This window comes from Penicillium hispanicum, assembly GCF_028827665.1.
Source record: "Penicillium hispanicum strain IBT 35686 chromosome Unknown utg000004l_segment0_segment0, whole genome shotgun sequence".
Lineage (NCBI taxonomy): Eukaryota > Fungi > Ascomycota > Eurotiomycetes > Eurotiales > Aspergillaceae > Penicillium > Penicillium hispanicum.
In genome coordinates, this window is record NW_026623196.1 from 1,849,232 (window position 1) to 1,870,031 (window position 20,800).

At 51.8% G+C, this 20,800-nt stretch overlaps 9 protein-coding genes across 9 annotated transcripts; 4 read left to right on the forward strand and 5 right to left on the reverse strand.

The window, feature by feature from the left end:
- Positions 1 to 766: 766 nt before the first annotated feature.
- On the forward strand, positions 767 to 4,565 carry N7459_004469 (DNA-directed RNA polymerase III core subunit RET1; the record flags this gene model as incomplete). The annotated part of the gene is made up of 3 exons (XM_056943653.1): positions 767 to 823; positions 894 to 1,687; positions 1,754 to 4,565. The coding sequence occupies 3 exons, from the start codon at positions 767 to 769 to the stop codon at positions 4,563 to 4,565; spliced, it is 3,663 nt and encodes a 1,220-aa protein (XP_056800536.1).
- A 430-nt stretch (positions 4,566 to 4,995) lies between these two features.
- Positions 4,996 to 6,605, reverse strand: N7459_004470 (DUF4246 domain-containing protein; the record flags this gene model as incomplete). Its single annotated transcript, XM_056943654.1, has 2 exons — positions 4,996 to 5,565; positions 5,640 to 6,605. The coding sequence occupies 2 exons, from the start codon at positions 6,603 to 6,605 to the stop codon at positions 4,996 to 4,998; spliced, it is 1,536 nt and encodes a 511-aa protein (XP_056800537.1).
- Positions 6,606 to 7,722: 1,117 nt separating this feature from the next.
- On the reverse strand, positions 7,723 to 8,574 carry N7459_004471 (TMEM53 family protein; the record flags this gene model as incomplete). Its single annotated transcript, XM_056943655.1, has 1 exon — positions 7,723 to 8,574. The coding sequence occupies one exon, from the start codon at positions 8,572 to 8,574 to the stop codon at positions 7,723 to 7,725; it is 852 nt and encodes a 283-aa protein (XP_056800538.1).
- A 425-nt stretch (positions 8,575 to 8,999) lies between these two features.
- Positions 9,000 to 10,212, reverse strand: N7459_004472 (polyubiquitin-binding protein UFD1; the record flags this gene model as incomplete). Its single annotated transcript, XM_056943656.1, has 2 exons — positions 9,000 to 9,860; positions 9,925 to 10,212. 2 exons carry the CDS (start codon positions 10,210 to 10,212, stop codon positions 9,000 to 9,002), a joined length of 1,149 nt encoding a protein of 382 aa, XP_056800539.1.
- A 357-nt stretch (positions 10,213 to 10,569) lies between these two features.
- N7459_004473 (GYF domain-containing protein) lies at positions 10,570 to 11,919 on the forward strand (the record flags this gene model as incomplete). The annotated part of the gene is made up of 1 exon (XM_056943657.1): positions 10,570 to 11,919. The coding sequence occupies one exon, from the start codon at positions 10,570 to 10,572 to the stop codon at positions 11,917 to 11,919; it is 1,350 nt and encodes a 449-aa protein (XP_056800540.1).
- Positions 11,920 to 12,094: 175 nt separating this feature from the next.
- On the reverse strand, positions 12,095 to 13,620 carry rvb2 (RuvB family ATP-dependent DNA helicase reptin; the record flags this gene model as incomplete). The annotated part of the gene is made up of 3 exons (XM_056943658.1): positions 12,095 to 13,048; positions 13,110 to 13,556; positions 13,612 to 13,620. The coding sequence occupies 3 exons, from the start codon at positions 13,618 to 13,620 to the stop codon at positions 12,095 to 12,097; spliced, it is 1,410 nt and encodes a 469-aa protein (XP_056800541.1).
- Positions 13,621 to 14,148: 528 nt separating this feature from the next.
- N7459_004475 (uncharacterized protein) lies at positions 14,149 to 16,836 on the forward strand (the record flags this gene model as incomplete). Its single annotated transcript, XM_056943659.1, has 1 exon — positions 14,149 to 16,836. The coding sequence occupies one exon, from the start codon at positions 14,149 to 14,151 to the stop codon at positions 16,834 to 16,836; it is 2,688 nt and encodes an 895-aa protein (XP_056800542.1).
- Positions 16,837 to 17,129: 293 nt separating this feature from the next.
- N7459_004476 (uncharacterized protein) lies at positions 17,130 to 18,358 on the reverse strand (the record flags this gene model as incomplete). Its single annotated transcript, XM_056943660.1, has 6 exons — positions 17,130 to 17,158; positions 17,216 to 17,519; positions 17,594 to 17,789; positions 17,871 to 17,995; positions 18,076 to 18,115; positions 18,174 to 18,358. 6 exons carry the CDS (start codon positions 18,356 to 18,358, stop codon positions 17,130 to 17,132), a joined length of 879 nt encoding a protein of 292 aa, XP_056800543.1.
- Positions 18,359 to 18,919: 561 nt separating this feature from the next.
- Positions 18,920 to 20,354, forward strand: N7459_004477 (epoxide hydrolase family protein; the record flags this gene model as incomplete). Its single annotated transcript, XM_056943661.1, has 4 exons — positions 18,920 to 19,214; positions 19,253 to 19,348; positions 19,402 to 19,578; positions 19,654 to 20,354. 4 exons carry the CDS (start codon positions 18,920 to 18,922, stop codon positions 20,352 to 20,354), a joined length of 1,269 nt encoding a protein of 422 aa, XP_056800544.1.
- Positions 20,355 to 20,800: the final 446 nt, after the last annotated feature.

The following is a 20,800-nucleotide window of genomic DNA, read 5'->3' on the forward strand; positions in this document are numbered from 1 at the left end:
CTGGTCCTTCGTGCAGACACCTATAGGCGGTTGTCGATGCTGCTCACAACGCCTCAGAGGACCCACACGCACGCCGTCGTGAACTGAGTTGCACTGGACACAACCCTAAAGCATATTCCCCATAAGCGATAGGGTTAGTGAATTATACATGGCCTTATCAGCTCTGGAGTGATGGCGGGGTTCTGCCTATCTATACCCCGTATCTTTTGCTGTTGCTAAGTGCCAGCAGTTCTCTTGGACATTCTATATATGCAGTTGGTCTTATTGGGATTTGGGTTAAGAGTCTTGGAACAATGCTACGTACATATCCATTGTTTGATCAAAAACTGTGCTACTAGTGACCTGTCTAGGTGTCTTTACTCGCTCTTGTTCATAGCGCCGCGGCGGATCGTTTGAAGTATATACATTCGGCATCTAGTTTACCCGCTTGAATAAGTGTTCACACCAGAATCCTGATCGGAAATTAGGCTCCAGATATCTAATTATTAAACACACTGACACCAGATATGATCACATTATTGACTCTATCACTAACGTGTCGACCCGAGATCATTCCGAATTGAGATGCCATTGAGCCTCAGGCGTCAACACACTAACCACATTGGGATAACTGACTGATTAGATCAGCATCTCCAAATTCTCTCGACCTTTCCCCTCCATATGAAATGCCCACTGGCGATGCCCATCGCAATCCAGCTCTCTCCAGACAACTGAGTGACTTGGGATCGTTGAGATTCTCTGTCTACAGATCAGTTTTCTAGCTACAATGCCACCTCGCAAGAGGACCCAGCCTTCTGCGGCGCGAACAGCACCCCCCTCAGAGGTAATAAAACTTTTTTTTAATGCTTGAAGATTGAACCGCCATGCTAACGCGCATTCTCTCGCCCAAATAGCCTGTTAATCAGCTAGCGACTGCTGCCCCGAAAAAAAATCGCTCTTCTATCGTCAAGGAGTCAAATCGTTCAACGGAGGCTAGCAGAGGACAGGATGAACAGTCTGATGATCCTGCGCCGCGCAAACCCCCGCACAGGGATCCCTTTGATGCGCTTCTGGAACCTTTTTACTATGACAAGTCGCTCACGGACCCGATTGACACCGCCAAGGACAAATGGAACTTACTCCCGGCGTTCTTGAAAGTCAAAGGTCTGGTGAAGCAGCACATTGACTCATACAACTATTTCGTCGAGGTGCAGCTGAAGAAGATTGTGGAGGCAAGCTCCACGATTACCAATGAAATTGATAGCCGGATTTACGTCAAGTTCACCAATATCTACCTCGGGTCGCCCCGTCGCGCCGATGAGATCCAAGGCGACGACATTGACTTACACTCGGATGTGACCCCCCAGGAATGTCGGCTGCGTGATACAACATATGCTGCACCGATCCTTGTCGATTTTGAATATACTCGTCAACTTTCTGGTGACAGTCCTGGTGGTGTTCATAGGGTATTAAAAAATGCAGTCTGCATTGGTCGCATGCCAGTCATGCTGCGCAGCTCCAAGTGTGTGCTGGCAAACAAGACCCCGGCACAGATGACGGTTCTCAATGAGTGTCCACTGGACCCTGGTGGCTATTTTATCGTCAATGGAACGGAAAAGGTTATTCTGGTTCAGGAGCAGTTGAGCAAGAATCGTATCATCGTGGAAACGGACCCAAAGAAAGAAATTGTTCAGGCCTCAGTGACCAGGTATGCCCTTGTCCATGTTTACCTTAGAGTCATGATGCAGGATTGCTGATTTAAGGCCCTCCACAGTTCTTCTAATGAGCGCAAGTCGAAGAGTTACATTGTTCTGAGGAAAGAGCGACTCTATGTCAAGCATAATGTCCTCAGCGAAGACATTCCGATCGTCGTTCTGTTGAAGGCCATGGGTATTCATACAGACAAGGAGATGTTACAAATGGTCGCCGGTGCCGACAGCCAATACCAAGATGATTTCGCCATCAACTTCGAAGAGGCCATCAACCTTGGCCTTTTCACCCAACAACAAGCCCTAGAGTGGATTGGGTCCCGAATCAAGATCAACCGGAAACAGAATACATACAGGAAGAACCATGTCCAAGAAGCTGTTGAAGCAATTGCATCTGTTATCATTTCCCACATTGAAGTGAAAGATATGAACTTCCGGCCGAAGGCCATTTACGTTGCTCACATGGCACGTCGTGTCCTGATGGCCAAGAATGACCCTTCGATGGTGGATGATCGTGATTATCTCGGAAACAAACGACTGGAGCTGGCAGGTCAGATGTTGGCTTTGCTCTTTGAAGATTTGTTCAAGAAATTTTGCTTCGACATCAGGGCGAACCTGGAAAAAGTCTTGGGTAAGCGCAACCGAGCTGAACAGTTTGATGCCTGGAGTGTCATCTCTATGCATGGAAACCACATCACTCAGGGTATGAACCGGGCCATCTCAACCGGTAACTGGAGTTTGAAGCGTTTCCGCATGGAGCGTGCTGGTGTGACCCATGTTCTCAGTCGACTCAGCTATATTGCAGCTCTCGGTATGATGACCCGCATCAGCAGTCAGTTTGAAAAAACAAGAAAGGTCAGTGGCCCTCGTGCGCTGCAACCATCACAGTTCGGCATGCTGTGCCCTGCCGATACGCCCGAGGGAGAAGCATGTGGTCTGGTCAAGAACCTGGCGCTCATGACACATATTACGACCAATGATGAGGAGGGCCCTGTGCGAAACCTGATTTTCATGCTTGGCGCCGAAGACATCTCGACTGTTAGTGGCATGCAGCTCTATGCCCCGGGATCATATACCATTTCCATCAACGGTACACCCACTGCTTTGACAAGACGTCCAAAATACTTCCTCAACTCCTTCCGTCGACTTCGTCGGATGGGCCGGATCTCCGAATTTATCAGCATTTACATCAACCACCACCAGCGAGCAGTGCACATTGCCACTGATGATGGCCGAATTTGCAGACCCCTCATCGTGGTTGAGGACGGCAAATCACGAGTCCGCCGGCACCACCTGAAGAAGCTTCGTGATGGAAGGATGTCTTTCGACGATTTCCTTGCACAGGGTCTGGTCGAATATCTTGACGTGAATGAGGAGAACGATTCTTACATCTCCATCTACGAAAAGGATATCAACGAGGCTACTACTCATCTGGAGATTGAGCCATTTACGGTCCTCGGCGCTGTTGCGGGTCTCATTCCTTACCCCCACCACAACCAATCTCCTCGAAATACTTACCAATGCGCAATGGGTAAACAAGCCATTGGTGCAATTGCATCCAATCAGTTCCAACGGATTGATTCCATCCTTTACCTCATGGTGTATCCACAGAAGCCGATGGTCAAGTCGAGAACCATTGAGCTGGTCAAGTATGACCAACTCCCAGCGGGTCAAAATGCAACAGTCGCTGTCATGAGTTACTCTGGTTACGATATTGAGGATGCTCTGGTCTTGAACAAGGGATCAGTGGATCGAGGGTTTGGACGTTGCCAGGTGTTCCGCAAATACGTTACAAGCCTCAAGAGCTATCCCAATGGGTTGCGTGACCGCCTCAGCCCACCGGAGTGGGAGAATGATGCCCCCATCCGCAAACACGCGCTCCTGGAGAGCGATGGATTGGCCGCAGTGGGTGAACTGGCCAAGACGGGCGAGGTTTACGTCAACAAGGTTGCTCCGGATCAAGCCAACTCAATGGGAATTAGCAGCTTTGACGCTGGAAAGCCTGTCAGCTGGAACCCACAACCCATGACGTACAAGCTCCCGGATCCATCTTACATCGACAAAGTGATGGTCTCTGCTACAGAAGGCGAAACCCAGCTCCTTAAGGTGTTGACTCGCCAGACTCGTCGCCCGGAGGTTGGAGATAAGTTCTCATCCCGTCACGGACAGAAGGGTGTCGTGGGTATCATCGCCGACCAGGCCGACATGCCGTTCACCGACCAAGGAATCAACCCAGACATCATCATGAACCCCCACGGTTTCCCGTCACGTATGACAGTTGGCAAGATGCTGGAATTGGTTGCTGGCAAAGCAGGTGTGCTTTCGGGCCAACACGGCTACGGAACTTGCTTTGGTGGCAGCCCTGTGGAGCAGATGTCCCAGATCCTGATTGATCACGGCTTCAGTTACGGAGGCAAGGATATGCTCACGTCTGGTATCACGGGCGAGCCGCTTCCCTTCTATGTCTTCACTGGCCCCATTTACTACCAGAAGCTCAAGCACATGGTCCAGGACAAAATGCACTCTCGTGCGCGCGGTCCCAAGGCCACCCTCACCCGCCAGCCCACCGAAGGTCGTTCGCGTGAGGGTGGTCTCCGTCTGGGTGAGATGGAACGTGATTGTCTGATCGCGTATGGAACCAGCCAGCTTCTGCTTGAGCGTCTCATGATTTCGTCGGATCGACACGAGGTCGATATTTGTGAGAAGTGCGGCTTCATGGGCTTTTTGAACTGGTGCCCCAGTTGCAAGTCATCGCGCCCGGTTGTGAAGATGGTTATTCCCTACGCTGCGAAGCTTCTCATCCAGGAGTTGATGAGTATGAATGTCGCTGCTCGGTTGAAGCTGGAGGATGAATTCCCAGAGACCAAGGGGCGGTAAAGTGTCAAAAGGACTGGGTTGACTTGCGGATTTGGGGCCGCGGTACTACGGAAAACAAACTAGCGGGGAGCATGGTTCATGTGTAAACTGTCTTTTGATGAATGGCATAGCGCGGCGATTTGAATATTCCTAAGCTGGGGTTCTCGTAGACTGAATAAGTGTAATCGAACTCTGTAGAGACAGTATGGTCAACATCCCAAAAAGGCCCTGCGTTGCATACAAGTTAGACTGCATTTGATGAACAAAGCTTTATGCCAGTTGGCTGGAATCAACTTTGCTTCGACCACACGAAGCCTGCTATCTCAAGTAGGCCGTAAAGTTTTGGAAGCTGAAAAAAAAGAATTTTGATTGCAACTGGACCGTATTTTTTTTTAGTAGACAACAACCAAAGACGGACAAGAAAATAGAACCTTTTCAACCACAACTGACCCTAAAGCATTAAGATACGGGATTCAAAGGCAACATGCTGATACCGCATAAACTCATGTAAATCCATCAAAAACTGAGTTCGTTTCTCTATGGCCTCCCTGAGAGAGAGCGGGCTTTCTCCCTTCTTGTCCATGTTATCCAGCGCCACTTTCTCCATGGTAGCCCTCAAGTCACCATCTTCCTCCTTCATATCCAGCGTCCAATCCAGCCGCTGGGGTGGGATATTGGCCGTGGAAACGATGCGCATGTTTGGGTCTACCAGGTAGAACACTATCGAGCGCGTGTGGCCGGGTTTGGTTTTATCCTTTAGCTCGCACTGCGTCATCCGGTGCTGCACGGTGCTTGGGAAAATAATGGCCCGCCCCTTCTTGCAGTAGATGGAGCCAGTGCGCTGGACGGCTGGTTCGCCATTTTCCAGGCCGAAGACTTGCTTCAGCCAGACGAAGTCGTTGGGCTCGTGTTCGACTTCGCTGAGTGCGTCGGCGTCGATGATGTTGCGGAATTCCATGTAGGAATCTTCCACGTTTTCATTCTCATAGTTGATAAAGGCCGCGGCGCAGATATGTTCGTTCTATCGGTAGATTTGATCTCGTGAGATTATGCTCCCGCTCCGCGCGCAGGTCATGGATGCTGCGTTGTACTTACCATCTGGCCTTCAACGTGCCAATCTGTTTCGTAGGAGGGATTTTCTGGGGTCAGATCCACGCCCAGAAGGCGCGTAATGACCTGCAGCCCTCTTCCTTTGTAGTCAACGCTGAGGTCAACTGGCTGCTCAATTCGGACAACACTGGTCAAGTCCTCCGGCAACTTGGATACCATGCAGCGAGGCACAGCCCACGGCAAAAACTGACCCGCGTCGGGCTGGACGGCGCGGAAGTGCTCCATCCGCCATCTCTCAAGACGCTCGTAGAATTCGCTCTGTGCCTCTCGAGGTTGGATCTGGGGAGTCTGGGCTAAGATCTCCTCGGGAACAGGGTGATACTCAACCTTATGGTACTCCATCCGAGTCCGGGAATGAAGCATGTCCTTGAGTGGGGTCATAGTCATATTCAACTGCGGCACAATGCAATTGAAGATATTCTCGATGGTATTGTATATGTTCCGGTGTTTCACGGGGTGCAAGTTGTTGATGTATGTGGCTATGTGCCACCTGCCATCGTCACCGAGCTCCCAGTCCGTCGATAGGATCTGGAAGTATCGACTGTATGGTCTGACCTGAATATCTGACCGAGCTGATACCCGCCAGGCAATATCTTCTCTTGTGATACCTGTTTCTTGGGGAATCGGTATCACCTCGCCTTGGCCGGCGTGGCGGAGCGCCTCGTCTAGCCTGATAACTTTGTCTGGGAGAATACGGCTCTTGCCATACATTAGTGGGTATAAAGCCATGGCGATGAGGTCGCGCTGTTTGTCCATAGTACCTGGGTAAAAGAACTTGAGCGCGGGATCGTCATACTCGAGAACCTTGGTCACCGATTTCAGCTCCTCGATGAGCTCGGTCGGGATGTTGGTGTCAGACTTGGTGATGTCTCCGCTGTATAGCGCAACGGCGCGATTGTCCTCATAGATAATCGCCTTGAATTGTAGCTCGGCGATGATCCATTCGGCCATGTTAGGCGTGATATCCAGACCACTGTTCAAAGCCATGCTCTTCCACTCTTCCGCAGTCCCTGGCTCATTGATCTAGTAGATTGGTGTGAGCAAGGAATGGGAGTTAAAGGGACAATATTGACCATATACCTTTTTCCACCACTCCGGGATGTCAGTTATATCCTCCATAATGTCCGCCATTGCCATTTCACGGAGGGTCTGGACGGGCAGTCTGTTGAATGGTCCTTGGTTGAGTCACTGGTTGCAGCAGGGAAAAAGATATCGAACGTACTCGGTAAATCCATTTTCAATATCTCTATCATCCAGAGCAGTTGGAAACATACTCCGACTCTCCACCCCATAGATGTCTTTCTCCACCGGAGCATAGTCCAGGGATCGTCTATACCCTGGAAGGAGGAAGCGATTCTCCCCATCCTTGGCAGAAGCCCGGAAGCTGCCCTCGTAGGCCGCGTGTTGAAACATGACTGCTATGGCTGGTTAAGCGGTGGTGAAAACTTGCTTCGAACTGCTATTTGTGGTTAGCGAAGAAATGTCCACCTGAGTCCTCCTCGCCATAGAAAGACTCACCGAAAGACCTGATGAGCACTGCCTGAAATCCCGACACGCGGAAGCAGAAACGGTAGCCTGGTCTGAGAAATGGGCTTGGAGGGCAAGAGGTTTTCTAGCAAGAAGCCAGCCTTGGTTGTTGACGTCGGGATAGCCCTATGTGATGATGCACCGTTGTCGTCGTCGCCAATATCGTACCGTAGAGGACATGATAACTCTGTAATTTTACTATGAGAGGACGGAACTTTCTTCCGGCGATATCGACCTCCCTGTAGAAAAGATCATATCCAGGAATTAAAAAGACGCGCTTGGCGGTCATAGTGACCAAACCGATATCGGTTCCATGGGATATCGAAGTCAATTACATCGCGAAGAGAAATCTGCAGCAAGGATCAGCCTCGAATGGACAGCCACCAATACAATGAAACCCAGATTTACTACGATCAACCCAGTTTTAGAACTGCCATACTGGATCACATCTAAATCCACCCATCCGCCAATACCCGTTCAAGAGGAAGGCAGATAAATGCACCGACATAGTTTCTGCACTTGCTCCGCTGCAGATTGTCAATCATGCAGACCCGGCCGATTCCAAGTCCTCTTTAACAATGGCCCAGTATCGATTCGGATCTGCTCGCATATGGCCCACATGGGGCGTGCCCTGGAACCTTTCACGTCGTACCGTCCAACCGCTGGATTCCGACTCCAAAGCGTGCCGTTCTACATCTTGCCAATTGACCAAGTCATCTGCATCAGAATAGATATAACAACAACTGGGCACACCTTTCAAATTGACAGCCTGGACGAGAGACACGTCATTAATCACCTTGCGCGCGCGGCTAATTGGATCCGAAGACCGCGTGATGATATGAAACAGCCTGACCAGGAGAATGGAGAACCACAGGAAGCCCTTGCCAACGATCCGCAAGATCCACATCCGCGGAAGGGCAAAGGAGAATGCCCTGACGGCCATCGCGACATTTGCGGTGCCCGGAGCACTGTCCATGATCATGGATGAAATCGGGAGAGGAGCCCCTGTGGCCGTGCGGTAGGCCTGCAGCAGGTGGGTGGTGCTCGACAAGCCCCCGTTGGAGAAGAGGTGCACGAACGCGGGCTTGTCGGGGGTCACATAGGTGCGGATTGCATCCACAGCGGGGGCGACCCGAGCCTGCTGGGCGCCTGTGGTAGCGCGCAAGAAGAAGTCATTAGATGAAGAGAGGATGAAGACGATTCGTGCTGAAGGTATCATGCGCCGGTACTCGACGATGTACTTGGTGAGGGCGCGCAGTGGCGCGTTCATCCAAAAGGCAATCAGGATCAACGGCCGAGCTGCTTCGTCGGTCAACTTTGCTGCATCTTGAAGGTACACAGAAGGGCCAAGCTTGGTGAAGGACGCAGATGTGTTCTCAGACTCCGAAGCCATCGTGGATGTTGGTCAAGCAGGGCGAGGGCTCGTTGTGATTGATGAGCAGTGGGCGATCCTCGTCTGCCAAGAGCGCTGTTTGGAAAGGAGAGTTGGAGAGCGAGCAAGGCGACGTATGTGTGCTGGGCATCACTCACGATCCTCCCCTTCAACACCCGTCTATTGGTCCCAACTGGACAAGCTACAACGGCATGCCCATTTGAGTGCTGATATGATCGTTCAATACAAAGTCGTGAGAGAAATCGGTAAGTATATACCCAGTCTTCTGTGTTGGAAGTGAGGAAGATAAAACGCCCCCGAAAACGCCTGATCCACGCTATGCCTCCCCCAGAAAAAGAGTGCTTGCCCACGCAGTCTAGAAGCATCACGTCTAGAGATTTTTCAAGCCTTTTGCTCTTCTCATCGAATGCGGGCCGCCAAGTACATCAACGCTTGCTATTCCCTAGAGTTCGTCCACCGTTCCCACTGCCCTTACCCTTCTGGCTATCAGTCTCGCCCCCTGAAGTTGGAGTTGCAGAGCCCCCCAAATCTTTGCGCTTTCCTCGCAGTGTCTGGCCGATGCCTTGGAACTTGGGCTGGTTTTCAGGAATAACCTGTCCATTCTCATCGCGCGGCTTGGCTGGTTTGATTGCATAGCCAAAGAACAACTGGTTCGGGGGGAGTCGCAGCGGCTGCGGACCGTTGGTTCTTCGAGCCGGCGGAGGATGTTGCGGATTTGTGGCTCCTGGTGTGGGCGTGCTGGGCTTTGGGGTGGGCGCTTTGCTGCCCTTCTTCGCGTTAAGACGTTGACCGCCGGACAAGAAGTTAGAGGACACGGCTCGGGCACCGGCTGCGGCGTCAGTAGACTCGGGTGCGATGGCGGAATAGTTAATAGACTGCGCCATGGTGCCTTGGGGATGCAATAGTCCACCGGCGGGGAGCTTGCCGCCAACTGCACTGCCAGGAGTGCTAGTGCCACTGGTGCGTTGTGATTCCTCGAAGCCAACTGGAGGAGCGAAGTCGACTTCTAGATCGGTCTCTAGTACAGACACAGCATTCTTTGACCCGGATGGTTTCGTCTCAAGTACGGCCATCTCATAAACTTGATCATTGTATGCAAAGGTGAAGACATCGCCCTTCGTGAGACAAGCGAAATTCCGGAAGGCATTTTCAAGGACAGCTTTAGGGTCGCTGATGTCAAGGAACGAGGTTGACTGTGCCTGCAGCTTGATGAATTGCCCAGGAGGGAGGTCGGTAGACTTGATCTGGAGAAGGTCACCGGGCTCCAACAGCAACGTCTGCATGAGCTACAGAGCACCGACATTAGTATTAGGGACCAGACACCCAGACAGCCGACCAGCCCGCACTTACCCAGAATGGTAGATAAATCTTTCCCTCTTCGGCGATAAACTCAAGCACACCAGCGTGGGTCATCCGTTCTTTGGCACCATTGTGTAGCTCGAACAGCATCGGATAGGTGATATGGAGACGAGTAAGCCTGTCCAATGCGCTGGGTGGCATAATGACCTTTCCGCCGTGATTCACATTCTCTCGTTCGGGGCCAGGAAGCATAGCCACAGGGTAGCAGCGGTAATATTCATCAAATCGACGCGGCACCGCGCCGGAGCGCATCATACCGGAGCCAAGGACACCGTCCATGGGGTCGTCAGACCAATAGCCAGGCCGGAACTAGAGGTGTTAGGAGCTGCTGATAAATTACGTTAAAGACGCAAGTCGACAGGAATCAAGCTCACCATGACAGCAGTGTGGGGAAGGAGCGAGTGAAGTTTGAACGTTTTTTCAGGAAGCACAGAGGCGTAGGAGAGGCGGACGGCAGCCGGGGAGTGGGCAAGTTGCTCTTTGCTAGTTATGTTGCAACTGGTTCGAGTGACGCAAGTTCGCTCCGCCATGATTTTCCGCTCCGACCCCGGACGCGCAGCGAAGTGGAAGGGCAACGCCAGTTTGACAGCTTTACACCCACCTTTTCCTATACACTGAATTCCGGTTATAACCGCTATGGCGAGCTCTCTTCCGCGTCCCAAGCGGGCGGGCGAAGACTTTGCCCGCACCCATCTCGAGCAAGACGACAACGAAGGCCCCGAGAACAAGAAACCACGATTCGATCTTCGCAACCCCTCAGCCCTCGCGCCTGACGCCCTCGAAGACGATGCTGTTCTAGATGCTGACGAGATTGGCCGAAGAGGCCAGAACGTCCGTCGCAAAGCGATCAACCTCGATGGCTACGACTCCGATAGCGAGAACGAAGGATTTTCCGCGCGCATGGAGGAGAAATCTAAACGCGAGCGCGAAAAGCACGACGCAGAGGACGACGATATGTTTGCGGAGCTACAAGAAGACTTTGGGGAGGAGGAAATCGATGGCGACGAGGCTCTGCGCAAGAACAAGAAGTCCGTGCGCTTTTTGCGCGACGAGGAGATTGAGGGCCAAGTCTCTTCTTCGAAGGGCGGAAGGACATTACATGCCGACCTACGCAAGCACGCCGATGAAATTGATGCCGACGAAGAAGATGACGAGAGTGATAGTGAAGTGGGTGAAGAGGAGCGCGCAAAGGTCGACGAAGAAATGGACCAGGAAGTGGGGGCAGGAGCGAAGAAGAAGCATGCACCCCTACTCGATGCCTTCAATATGAGCACCGAGCAGGAGGAAGGGCGATTCGACGAGTCTGGCAATTACGTTCGGAAAGCAGCGGACCCAGATGCCGTCTACGATTCGTGGCTGGACGGGCTCTCCAAGAAAGATATCCGGAAGGCCAAAGAGGCTGCAGAGAGGCGCGAGGAAGAAAGAAAGGAGAAAGACCGCATGGATGACAGCGTCTTGACAGCGGATGTCCTGAAAACCATTATAACACACCTGGAACGCGGCGAGACGATACTGGAGGCTCTAGCTCGACTGGGGAAAGGACTTCAACGAAAGCCCAAATGGCAGAACAAGAAAAAGAACAAAAAGACAAAGGATGCCGAAGACGTTGAAATGACGGAGGAGAAACCTGACGAGGTCAACCGGAGGAAAGCTATCGACGCGGTCACTGGCGCAGCTGACATTCTCATGGGCCGAGGCCAGCCAGAGATCTACGACACCGAGCGCGAGCTTTTGACCCGGCAGTACCGCAACGAGACCGGCGAAACTTGGGTTGATCCCGCGACGAATGAAAATGGGGAGTCTGCTCAAGCGCCATCAATGTGGGAGTATCGCTGGTCGGATGCTCGGGATGGTGGCGATGCCCACGGTCCCTACGATAGCGCCATGATGGACTCCTGGAAGAGTGCCGGCTACTTTGGCGAAGGAGTCGAGTTTCGTCGCGTTGGTGATACAGGGCCGTGGAGTAGTACAGTGAGCTTTGTATAACACATTCGATTCCAAGCCAATACAAAAATCAATATCAACCTCGACAAGCGCCAGTCCTATTCATACATCGTTTGATGTGGTAAAAGAGAAAAAAACAAAGAACCAAATCCAGTGTAGTTTTTTCGACCCGCTAAACCGCCTCCCGGGCCTCATAAATAGCAAACACGCTCGATTATTATGAAAGCTCCATGGCGTCGCCGTTGGTGGCCGCCGTGAAGGAGACTGCTCCCTGGTCTCCAATGAAACGCTGCTCGTACTGGTTGACAAACTTGACACTGCGGGTCGGATCGTAGAACAAACGGAAGCTTCGCTGGACATCGTCAATGCTGACCTCCTTGGCCTTGCGCTTCTGGCTCAAAAGATGAGATGTGGTGATGATGTTGCTTGCATAACGAATGTTCGACTCCTGGCCAATCTTGGTCAGAAGGGCCAGGGCATCTGGCGAAAGGTCGATCTCCTCTTCTTGTGCACGAATAGCCAGGATCTGGCGAATCTCATCTGCCGAGTACGCCTGAGTGCTCACAATAACGACGCGGTCGAGAAAATCGAGAGGCAGCCCGTGGGGGGATGTGTAGGTAGTGCCACGAATCTTGGCCTGGCCGCGATTGCTGGCCATGATGACGATGGGCGCTAACTCGGCTTCAAGGGCACGGTTGATATAGGAGAAGCATTCAATGTCAAGCATGTGGACCTCATCAATGAACAGGACACCCGGGATAATTTCAGCCTTGCCCTCTTCCTTCCACTCAGCAACTTTGGTGTTGATCTGGTCTCGGACTTCGCTGCGGATCTCCCCGGTGTCACCGGAGAAAAGAGCAAGGAATCCTTGTGACCGCGAGTTGATTACGTCGATCTCGTGGAGACTGACGGTGTGAACGATCTCCTTGCGAACCTGGAGCTCTCCTTCTGGGCACTGGACAAACTTGGTGTCCGCACCCATGGCATCGTAATCGCGCGAACGAGCATAGGATCGACCCAACTTGGTGATCTTTCCGGAAGACTTATCGATAGAGATCACGTCTCCGGCCATTACGCGCTCCTTGGTCATCGAGTCGATCATCTTGGTGCCCATGTCGTAAATCGTTTCCATGTCGGTAGTCTTAATCGTAAGCTTCCCTTGTTTGTTTCCCTGTGCTCGTCAGTATTTGGCGATTTTTCTACCAGATATGCCGATCTCAAAATTCACGTACCCCCGTAACACTGCGATCGATCTGGATTTCTACAACTTCACCCTCGATTATCTCGCTTTCCTCCTTGATTCGCACACCAATGGATTTCCGGAAAGCCTGAGTCAGAGCCTCAGTCTTGGACATCTCCATCGAGAAAATCTCTGAGGATGCAAGAGTTGTGAATGGAACGTCCGACCCTAGTGACTGGGCCATACCCATCGCAATCGCGGTCTTTCCAGTACTGGGAGGCCCGGCGATCAGGACTGCGCGACCTGCGATCTTGCCCTCCTTCACCATCTGTAGAATCACGGCGGCCGCCTTGCGAGCCTTTTCCTGACCCACCATACCCTGGGAGGAGCCCCGAGGCTGTAGGGAATCAGCATCCACACCGAGACCTCTGATATGCGAATGGGCGGCGATGAGGTTGAGGCCGCGGAGCTCCTTGCTCTCCGCGACGGTGGAAATGGGCTGGTAGCTGTTAGCGAGGGAGAGGGGAAAGACCAATTGCAAGAAAATCACTCACAGCGGCCATTTTAGCAGAGTCTCAGCAACTCTCGCTCTCGGATTGCGATATGGTAGCAGGTTCAATGGACCTTGAGCTCCGGGAAGAAACGAGCAGGTCGCAAGGAGCCACGCTCACCGCCCGGCAGTAATTCTTTGAAAGCGCCTTCTTTTGAGGCGGGGATCGGTGCTCTTGAGGGGCTTCACGCGCCGTTTCAGGGTGAGTCTGGGTCTTCTCTTTCTTTTATTGACTCGTTCGCAATTGTCATATGGACTGGGTGTGATTTGATAAGTACGTGTCCCAGTCTGTCACCATCACTTTTGATCTCTCATCACACCGCGTACCGCGCCAAGTGACGCGTTGGCTACCAAATCGTACTCCCCATCAAGGACGCTCTCAAGTATAAGTCTGAGAATTGTCTTTAGACGTCAAGGACTTATGCAAAGACGCATGCTCCAGAGATTGGATATCTCTTGATCCTAGAAGGGACGCCTGGTCGGTACACAAAGATCATGAACCTCCCATGTCATTCGTTTCACGACCAGGTCAATACTCAACATGGACCTCGACACTTCTACTTCTCTGACTTCCTCCAATGTTCGACCATCTGTACCTGCTCCCGCTGATCCTCGTCTTTCTCGCCCACCACGCCCGCATATTGTCACTCAACCTCTTTCTTCCTCTGCGCAAGCCCCTACGCAAGCCCCGATTTCCAGATCCACCCAGCAGCGGACTGTGCAGACACCTACAAATGCTGGCACTACCTCCACACTCGACTCTGCCGCGGACCCTGGGAAAGTACTCGGGGCCGAGGGACTCCAAGATGCCTCGACGTTCAACATGACCCAGATCTGGCCGACCCTCTCAAGTCTCATTGAGTCTCAAATGAAGATAAATACGGATCAGATCAAGAAAGGGGAGCTGCAGAAGGAAACAGCTGAGCTTCAACGAAATCTCGAGAGGGCGAGGTTGACAAAATCCTACCCGGCCGCGATCGAAATGTTACAACACATGAAAGAGAGTGGAGATATTGAACTTCGAAAGATAAATGAGTCCCTTAATAAACACACCTCCAAATGCCAAAAGTTGGCGAACGACCTCCAGAAACATCAACTGCTCCCTCAGCCATCCACCCCTGTTCAAGTCGAGGGCGAAAGACTTACAAGGTTGGAGGCCGAGTTCAAAGAGATAAAGGAATTATTCCTGTCCAAGGACAGAGATTCCTCGGACAACAAAGAGATGCTTACGCCAGCGCAAAGTCATCAAGCCTCCAATCACCCCGACAATGAGAGAATCTCAAAGCTCGAAGCCGAGATTCGCGAAATCAAGCAATCAATGTTGTCCAAGGATACAGTCTCTGCAGATATTGGGACAAAAATCAGCCAACTTTCGAATTCTGTCGCTCAACAGAATGGAGATAATAAGTCTCTACAAGCAGACCAAGGTCGTTTGGAAACACGGATTAAAGGTCTAGAACGATGGAAAGATGAGGGCTTGCATGGACAAACCGCGTCACTCCCTCCGTCGCTTTCATCTGACCTGACTTCGTTGAGCCTGGATATTAAGGCTGCTCAAGAGAAGGCCATGGAAGCGGAAAAGAAGGTTGCCGAGGTCTGTGGCAACGTATCGGCAATCATGGGTGATCTACATCATCTCAAATCACTTCCCAGTGCACCAAGTGCGCAAGAGCCCCGGGGCTTCATTCTAGACATTCAGACCCGACTGCGCCAAGTCGAAGCGAAGGGTACTGATACCGAGGGCCTCCAGAATAATGTCAGGACTAATACGACAGAGCTCCGTGGCCTGCAAGCTAAAAGCGATGCCTTATATTCTGTTCTAAGAAAGCAGCTATCCGAACTCGAGGAAAGGATACAGAAGCTTATGGGTGATTTTGACCGACAAAGGGTTTCTGAGCTTGGCCAAGATATGAGAAAGACACAACAAGCGACCAGCGAACTGGGGGCAATGGTGGAGACACTGCGTCGAGCCCAGGCAGACTTTTCCCGGGGCTTTGATCAGCGGGTCAATGGGCTCATAAAGCAGGCACCAGACTTTGTCGAGCTCTCTGGATCTGTGAACAAATTTTCAAGAACCTCCGACGCATTGGTCACTGCAGTTCGGTCACTAGAAACCCGATACAGCAACATCAATTCCGAGCATCTGGTCAAACATATGGCACATGCCATGCAGGAGATGTACCCGTCGACACAACAGTTATACGAGCAGCTCGAGTCTCTGAAGGGAAATATGGGCTCCCTCACGACACGGGTGAACAAACTAGACTTTCCCGATGCCTTCGACAAGCTGCAAGAACTTCAAACCCTGCCCAGTCGGGTAACCACCTTAGAAACCGTTCAGAAGACGCATTCCGAGGAGCTTACGGACCGGCTCAATGACCTCACCGATCTGAAGTGTGAGTTTGAAGGGCAGGTCTCCGCCTTCGTAAATTTAGATGATGGCCTTACGGAAGAAATGAACAAGTTCTCCGTTAGAATCGGAGAGCTCCAATCTCAGCTACAAAGCCAAGACCAAAGCGTCACGAAAATCACTACCTCGTTCACGACTTACCAGGATATGCTTGAGGAACTAAAAAATTTGGGCCCGGTTGAGAATATCAGGATGCTCTGCGAGAACTTCCAAACTCTTCGAGACCAGATTTTGCCTCGGGCCCGGGAGGTCAACGCCCAGTTTGAATCATACCTCAGAGAATTCACCAACTCCCGGAAACCAGTTTCTGCAATTCAAATACCGCAGGCCAATGGATCTCTCACGGAGCCTAGGAATCAAATCAACAGTTCTGCAGCGGCTGTAACCAGAGCCGATCCACCCGTGGCGTCTGCGTCGCCCGTCCAAGCCCTGCACAGTCAGCCCAATGGAGCGCTCATAGAGCCTAGAAGGAATCAAATCAACGGTCCGGCAGCGGCTGCTGCGATAGCTGATTCGCCCGTGGTTTTGCCTGCTTCTCCCGTTCGAACATATCCCATCCATGGCTCTACGGGTCTGCATATCAAGAGTCTAGCCCTATCTCATTCTTCTTCTCTCGGGCCCAGCTCAACCGATGGCGTCGTGAGCAGGAAGCGCAACCGTCAAGTGAGCCTTTCAGATGATGACCGACAGTCATCTATTGTTTCTCAGGACATGTCTGGGTCGTCAGCTCCTTCGGCGTCTGAAGAAGTCTCCCGGAAGAAGAAAAAGAACAAGAGGAACAAGAGGAAAGAAAGGCATCAGCAGAGTCAGCTTGAGTAACAGGTTCCCTTGTGGCAGAGCACTGGATTGACATCGCTGGTTATCTTATCTTGCTCGCACGTTCGGCTCGTGCGTTGTCCCCGATGCGACTTCTCACCTCCGGGTACAAGGCTACCCGCCACGGGGTTGCCATGTAGCGAGCCCGAATTTGGCAATCTAGATGACGAGCCATACTTAATTTGTTCATACCAATATTTGTTCTACATATCATTGTTGATGTATTTATGGGAGAGTTAATCTATCGCTCTATTGTCTTTCCATAGTACAGGATATCTACCATTTACCAATTGGGATTATAATGACCCAAGAAACTTGACCACCGCTATAGGAGCAATGTTAGTGCCAGGATTCGTTTTCAGTGGGTCATGGGTATCTTTACCTTGCCGGAAGGCCTCGGGATTCTCAGAAATAAGCCAATGACCCGCTTCAACGTCGGCTATTTGCGCATGGGGAAAGAATCTTTTGATTGCCGGAACGGTGTCATCAGAGACATAGCGGGAATTGGTACCTCGGACGAACAGCGTGGGACCATCGTATTGAACTGCGTCCGAGTCGCCAAAGGGGAAGTCCGCCATGTTGTCAAGCGAACGCCCCAGCACCGATAGAGGTACGCGAAACTTCATCGTACGCCCGTCTTCTGAGCGGACCATATTAGTAAGAAGAAATTGGCGGATCGGAAGCGACTGAGCGGCGCACGTTAGCTTCATGGTTTAAAGGCTTCCAAGGCCAGCTGGGACCGGCAGATGTAATCCCTTACCGCTTCGTAGTTCTCGAGAATCTTGTTCGCTTCCGACTGTTTTGAGACTTTCTCTTTCTCCACGTGTTGCATGCCTCGGACATACTTGGGGAAGTCGCTTTTCAGCGCAGCATTGACGGGCGCGTTGTCAACAGGAATCAAGGCCGACACACTCTCCGGAGCACGGAGGGCCAGAGTCATGGCCGCCTTGGCGCCCCTGTCCATCATTAGTATACATTGCATTGAAACCTCACGGCCTCAACTGAACGAGCAAGCCGTGAACCCTGAGACAACGTACATAGAGTGGCCAATCAGCACGCATTTGTTCAGCTTCTGTTGCTGGATGAACTCTCGCACGTCCGCGGCCATGACAGTGTAATTATGTTCCGGGTCATGGAAGGAGTTTCCATGGTTACGCAGATCCTGATTTTCTGGTCAATTCCGCGAAGTAACCTGCAGCCCTCGGCCCCCAGTGGCCACCCGAGGACAGGGTTCAAGCATACCAGCGTGAAGATGCGGCATTTCAAGTCTCGGGCCAGGGCTCTGAAGTTGACGTTAGGATCAGAGTTTCCAAATAGACAGGTTGGTCTCTGGAACGGACTTGCTAATGCTCCGGTTGTTCTGCTTGGATCCGAATAGGCCATGCAGGAAGACGATCGGATCCCGGACGGCTTCGTTCTTCTCTGGGCCGTAGACCTCAAAGGAGAGTTCAGCACGGTAGACGCGAGCAGTCGAGAAGGCACGGATCCCCACCGTGCTCCGTGCAGTCGCTCGAGCAAATAGCATGATGCAATTGGGAGGATTGGGTGGTTTATCCACGAAGGTCAACTGTCTTGGTTCTGATCGGAAAACTATCAGGTGCCGACCTCGGGAGGCTCCGCATTTAGATGACTCAGCACGCTGCCCCGGTTGAGCAGAGCCGCTTATGGTTTCGAAGCATCCATGGGCTTTGATGTTGTTTACCGTAGAAACATTGAAGGACTGCACAGTCTTTGATAGGTCCATATATAGATATTCTATTGGCATTGGTAGAATTACCCTATCTGGAGGGGAATGCCCTGGATTGTGTTTATCAATGCCCAATCCTCCCGCTGGTCCCGTTATATATGCGTTAGAGCTCCACGATGAGGCCCGCCTAGAAAGAAAGGGAATTACCACCATTCAAGCAGCAGACTGATGTGAAGCGCGACTGCCGCATTTGCCAATGCCAAGTCAACGCGGGGGATCCTTGCCGGCGGTCTGTGCATCTGGTGATTCATAATCACGGGATTCTCCCATTAGAACTCTGAGATCTCTTCCTTTTTGTTTGATTGGGAAAAGAGTCTGGCATTATACCCCTGCTCCACCATGTCTGAACAGCCTCAGCCTTACACAATCTCAGTCCCAGACGAAGCGCTCCAAGAGCTCAAGCAGCGCTTGGCCTTGGCCAGGTTCCCAAGCCAACTTGAATCTGCCGAACACGATACCTGGGATGTTGGCGTCCCCGCAAAAGAGGTGCAACGCCTTGCAGCGTACTGGAACGATGGGTTCAATTGGCGGAACGCAGAAGCCCAGTTGAACGAGCTGCCTCAGTACCATGCTGTTATTGAGGTTGAAGGATTCAGCCCTCTGAACATCCATTGGAAACTCTCACACCCTGCTAGTGAGTGTGCGCTCAAATGACTAACTGGTCTTTGCTAGTCGTCCACCAAGTCAGTCCAGTGAAAGATGCAATCCCTTTGCTGTTCTGCCATGGATGCAAGTACCACCCCTCCCCAAGAAGACATACTTGTTCTCGTAATAACCAATACCTTTTGAGCTGTGTACAGGGCCTGGATCTTTTATCGAAGTGGCAAAGCTCTTGCCCCTGCTAAAAGCGAGCGGTGATCACCCAGCATTCCATGTCGTGGCCCCTTCATTGCCGAACTTTGGCTTCTCATCGGGCGTCACTCATCGCGGGTTTGGACTGGCTCAATACGCCGAGGCTCTACATAAGCTCATGCTAAAACTCGGCTACGGCCATTATGGTGGGTCACTCCGGGTCTAGACATACGAGTTTTATGTATCCCGAACAATGCTGATGGCCAGCGGGTACCAATTAGTGACCCAAGGTGGAGACTGGGGGTTCTGGGTGACGCGAAGCATGGGTCTCCTATATCCAGAGCATTGCAAGGCATCCCATGTCAATATGATTGTTGCACGGCCTCCTCAGTGGCGCAACAGTCCTCTGCTAGCGCTGAAACATGCACTCCTACCATACAGTGCCCGAGAACAGACGGGCCGGGCACAATCCGAATGGTTTGACCGGGAAGGATATGGATACAACCTGCTTCAAAGCACCAAGCCACAGACTATTGCTACGGCTCTCGCAGATAGCCCCATCGCGTTGTTGACCTGGATCTACGAGAAGCTGCACGACTGGACGGATGCGTACCCATGGACCGACGACGAGATTCTCACCTGGGTCTCCATCTATTGGTTCTCGGTAGCGGGCCCTGAAGCCAGTGTGCGCATCTACCATGAAGTCTCTCATGCCGAGTCCACGGCGGGAATCTCTTATGGACAACTCATTTCGTATATCCCCAATGTGAAGCTGGGCATTGTGCATCTACCACAAGAAATATCGGTCGTTCCGGATACCTGGGCTGCCACGTTGGGCCCAATTGTACATCGCCGTGAAAATGACCGTGGCGGGCATTTTGCTGCTTGGGAAGTCCCCGAGGTAATTGTTGAAGATCTTTGGGCAATGTACGGCAATCGAGGACCCTGCTTTCAGATAGTTCCTGACCGAAGTGGCTATTGATCATGGCTTGGTTGTTGTGTGGCTATGTCTCCCGCATTATGGGACTACGAACATATTGAGCGCTAACTGGGAAATTGAGGTATTTCCACGAAGAGAAAATATTGCCATGGTCGCCAGTCGCAGAGTTATGTGAACATCCATAATTCTCCAAGGAGAAGCCCACAGAATTAGTCAATTGAAACCAACTCGGAGATGCGAGCTATGGGGCTGCCAATTGAAGGATTGCTGATGATCAAATCGAGGCTACGTGGATGTAGGCAGACTGATTGGAGATCCTACCTCCGAAGCGCCCTGATCTTGGTGACAGCGACTATACGCCGACGAGCTTCTAGACTTCGGCCCCAGGATACGGATATGGCTGCTCGGAAGTAGAGCCAGAAGAGAGCCAAGAGTATTTCCGAGCGTCGGGGCAGTTGCGATCCTTAATTCCGTCTGTTGGATGCCCG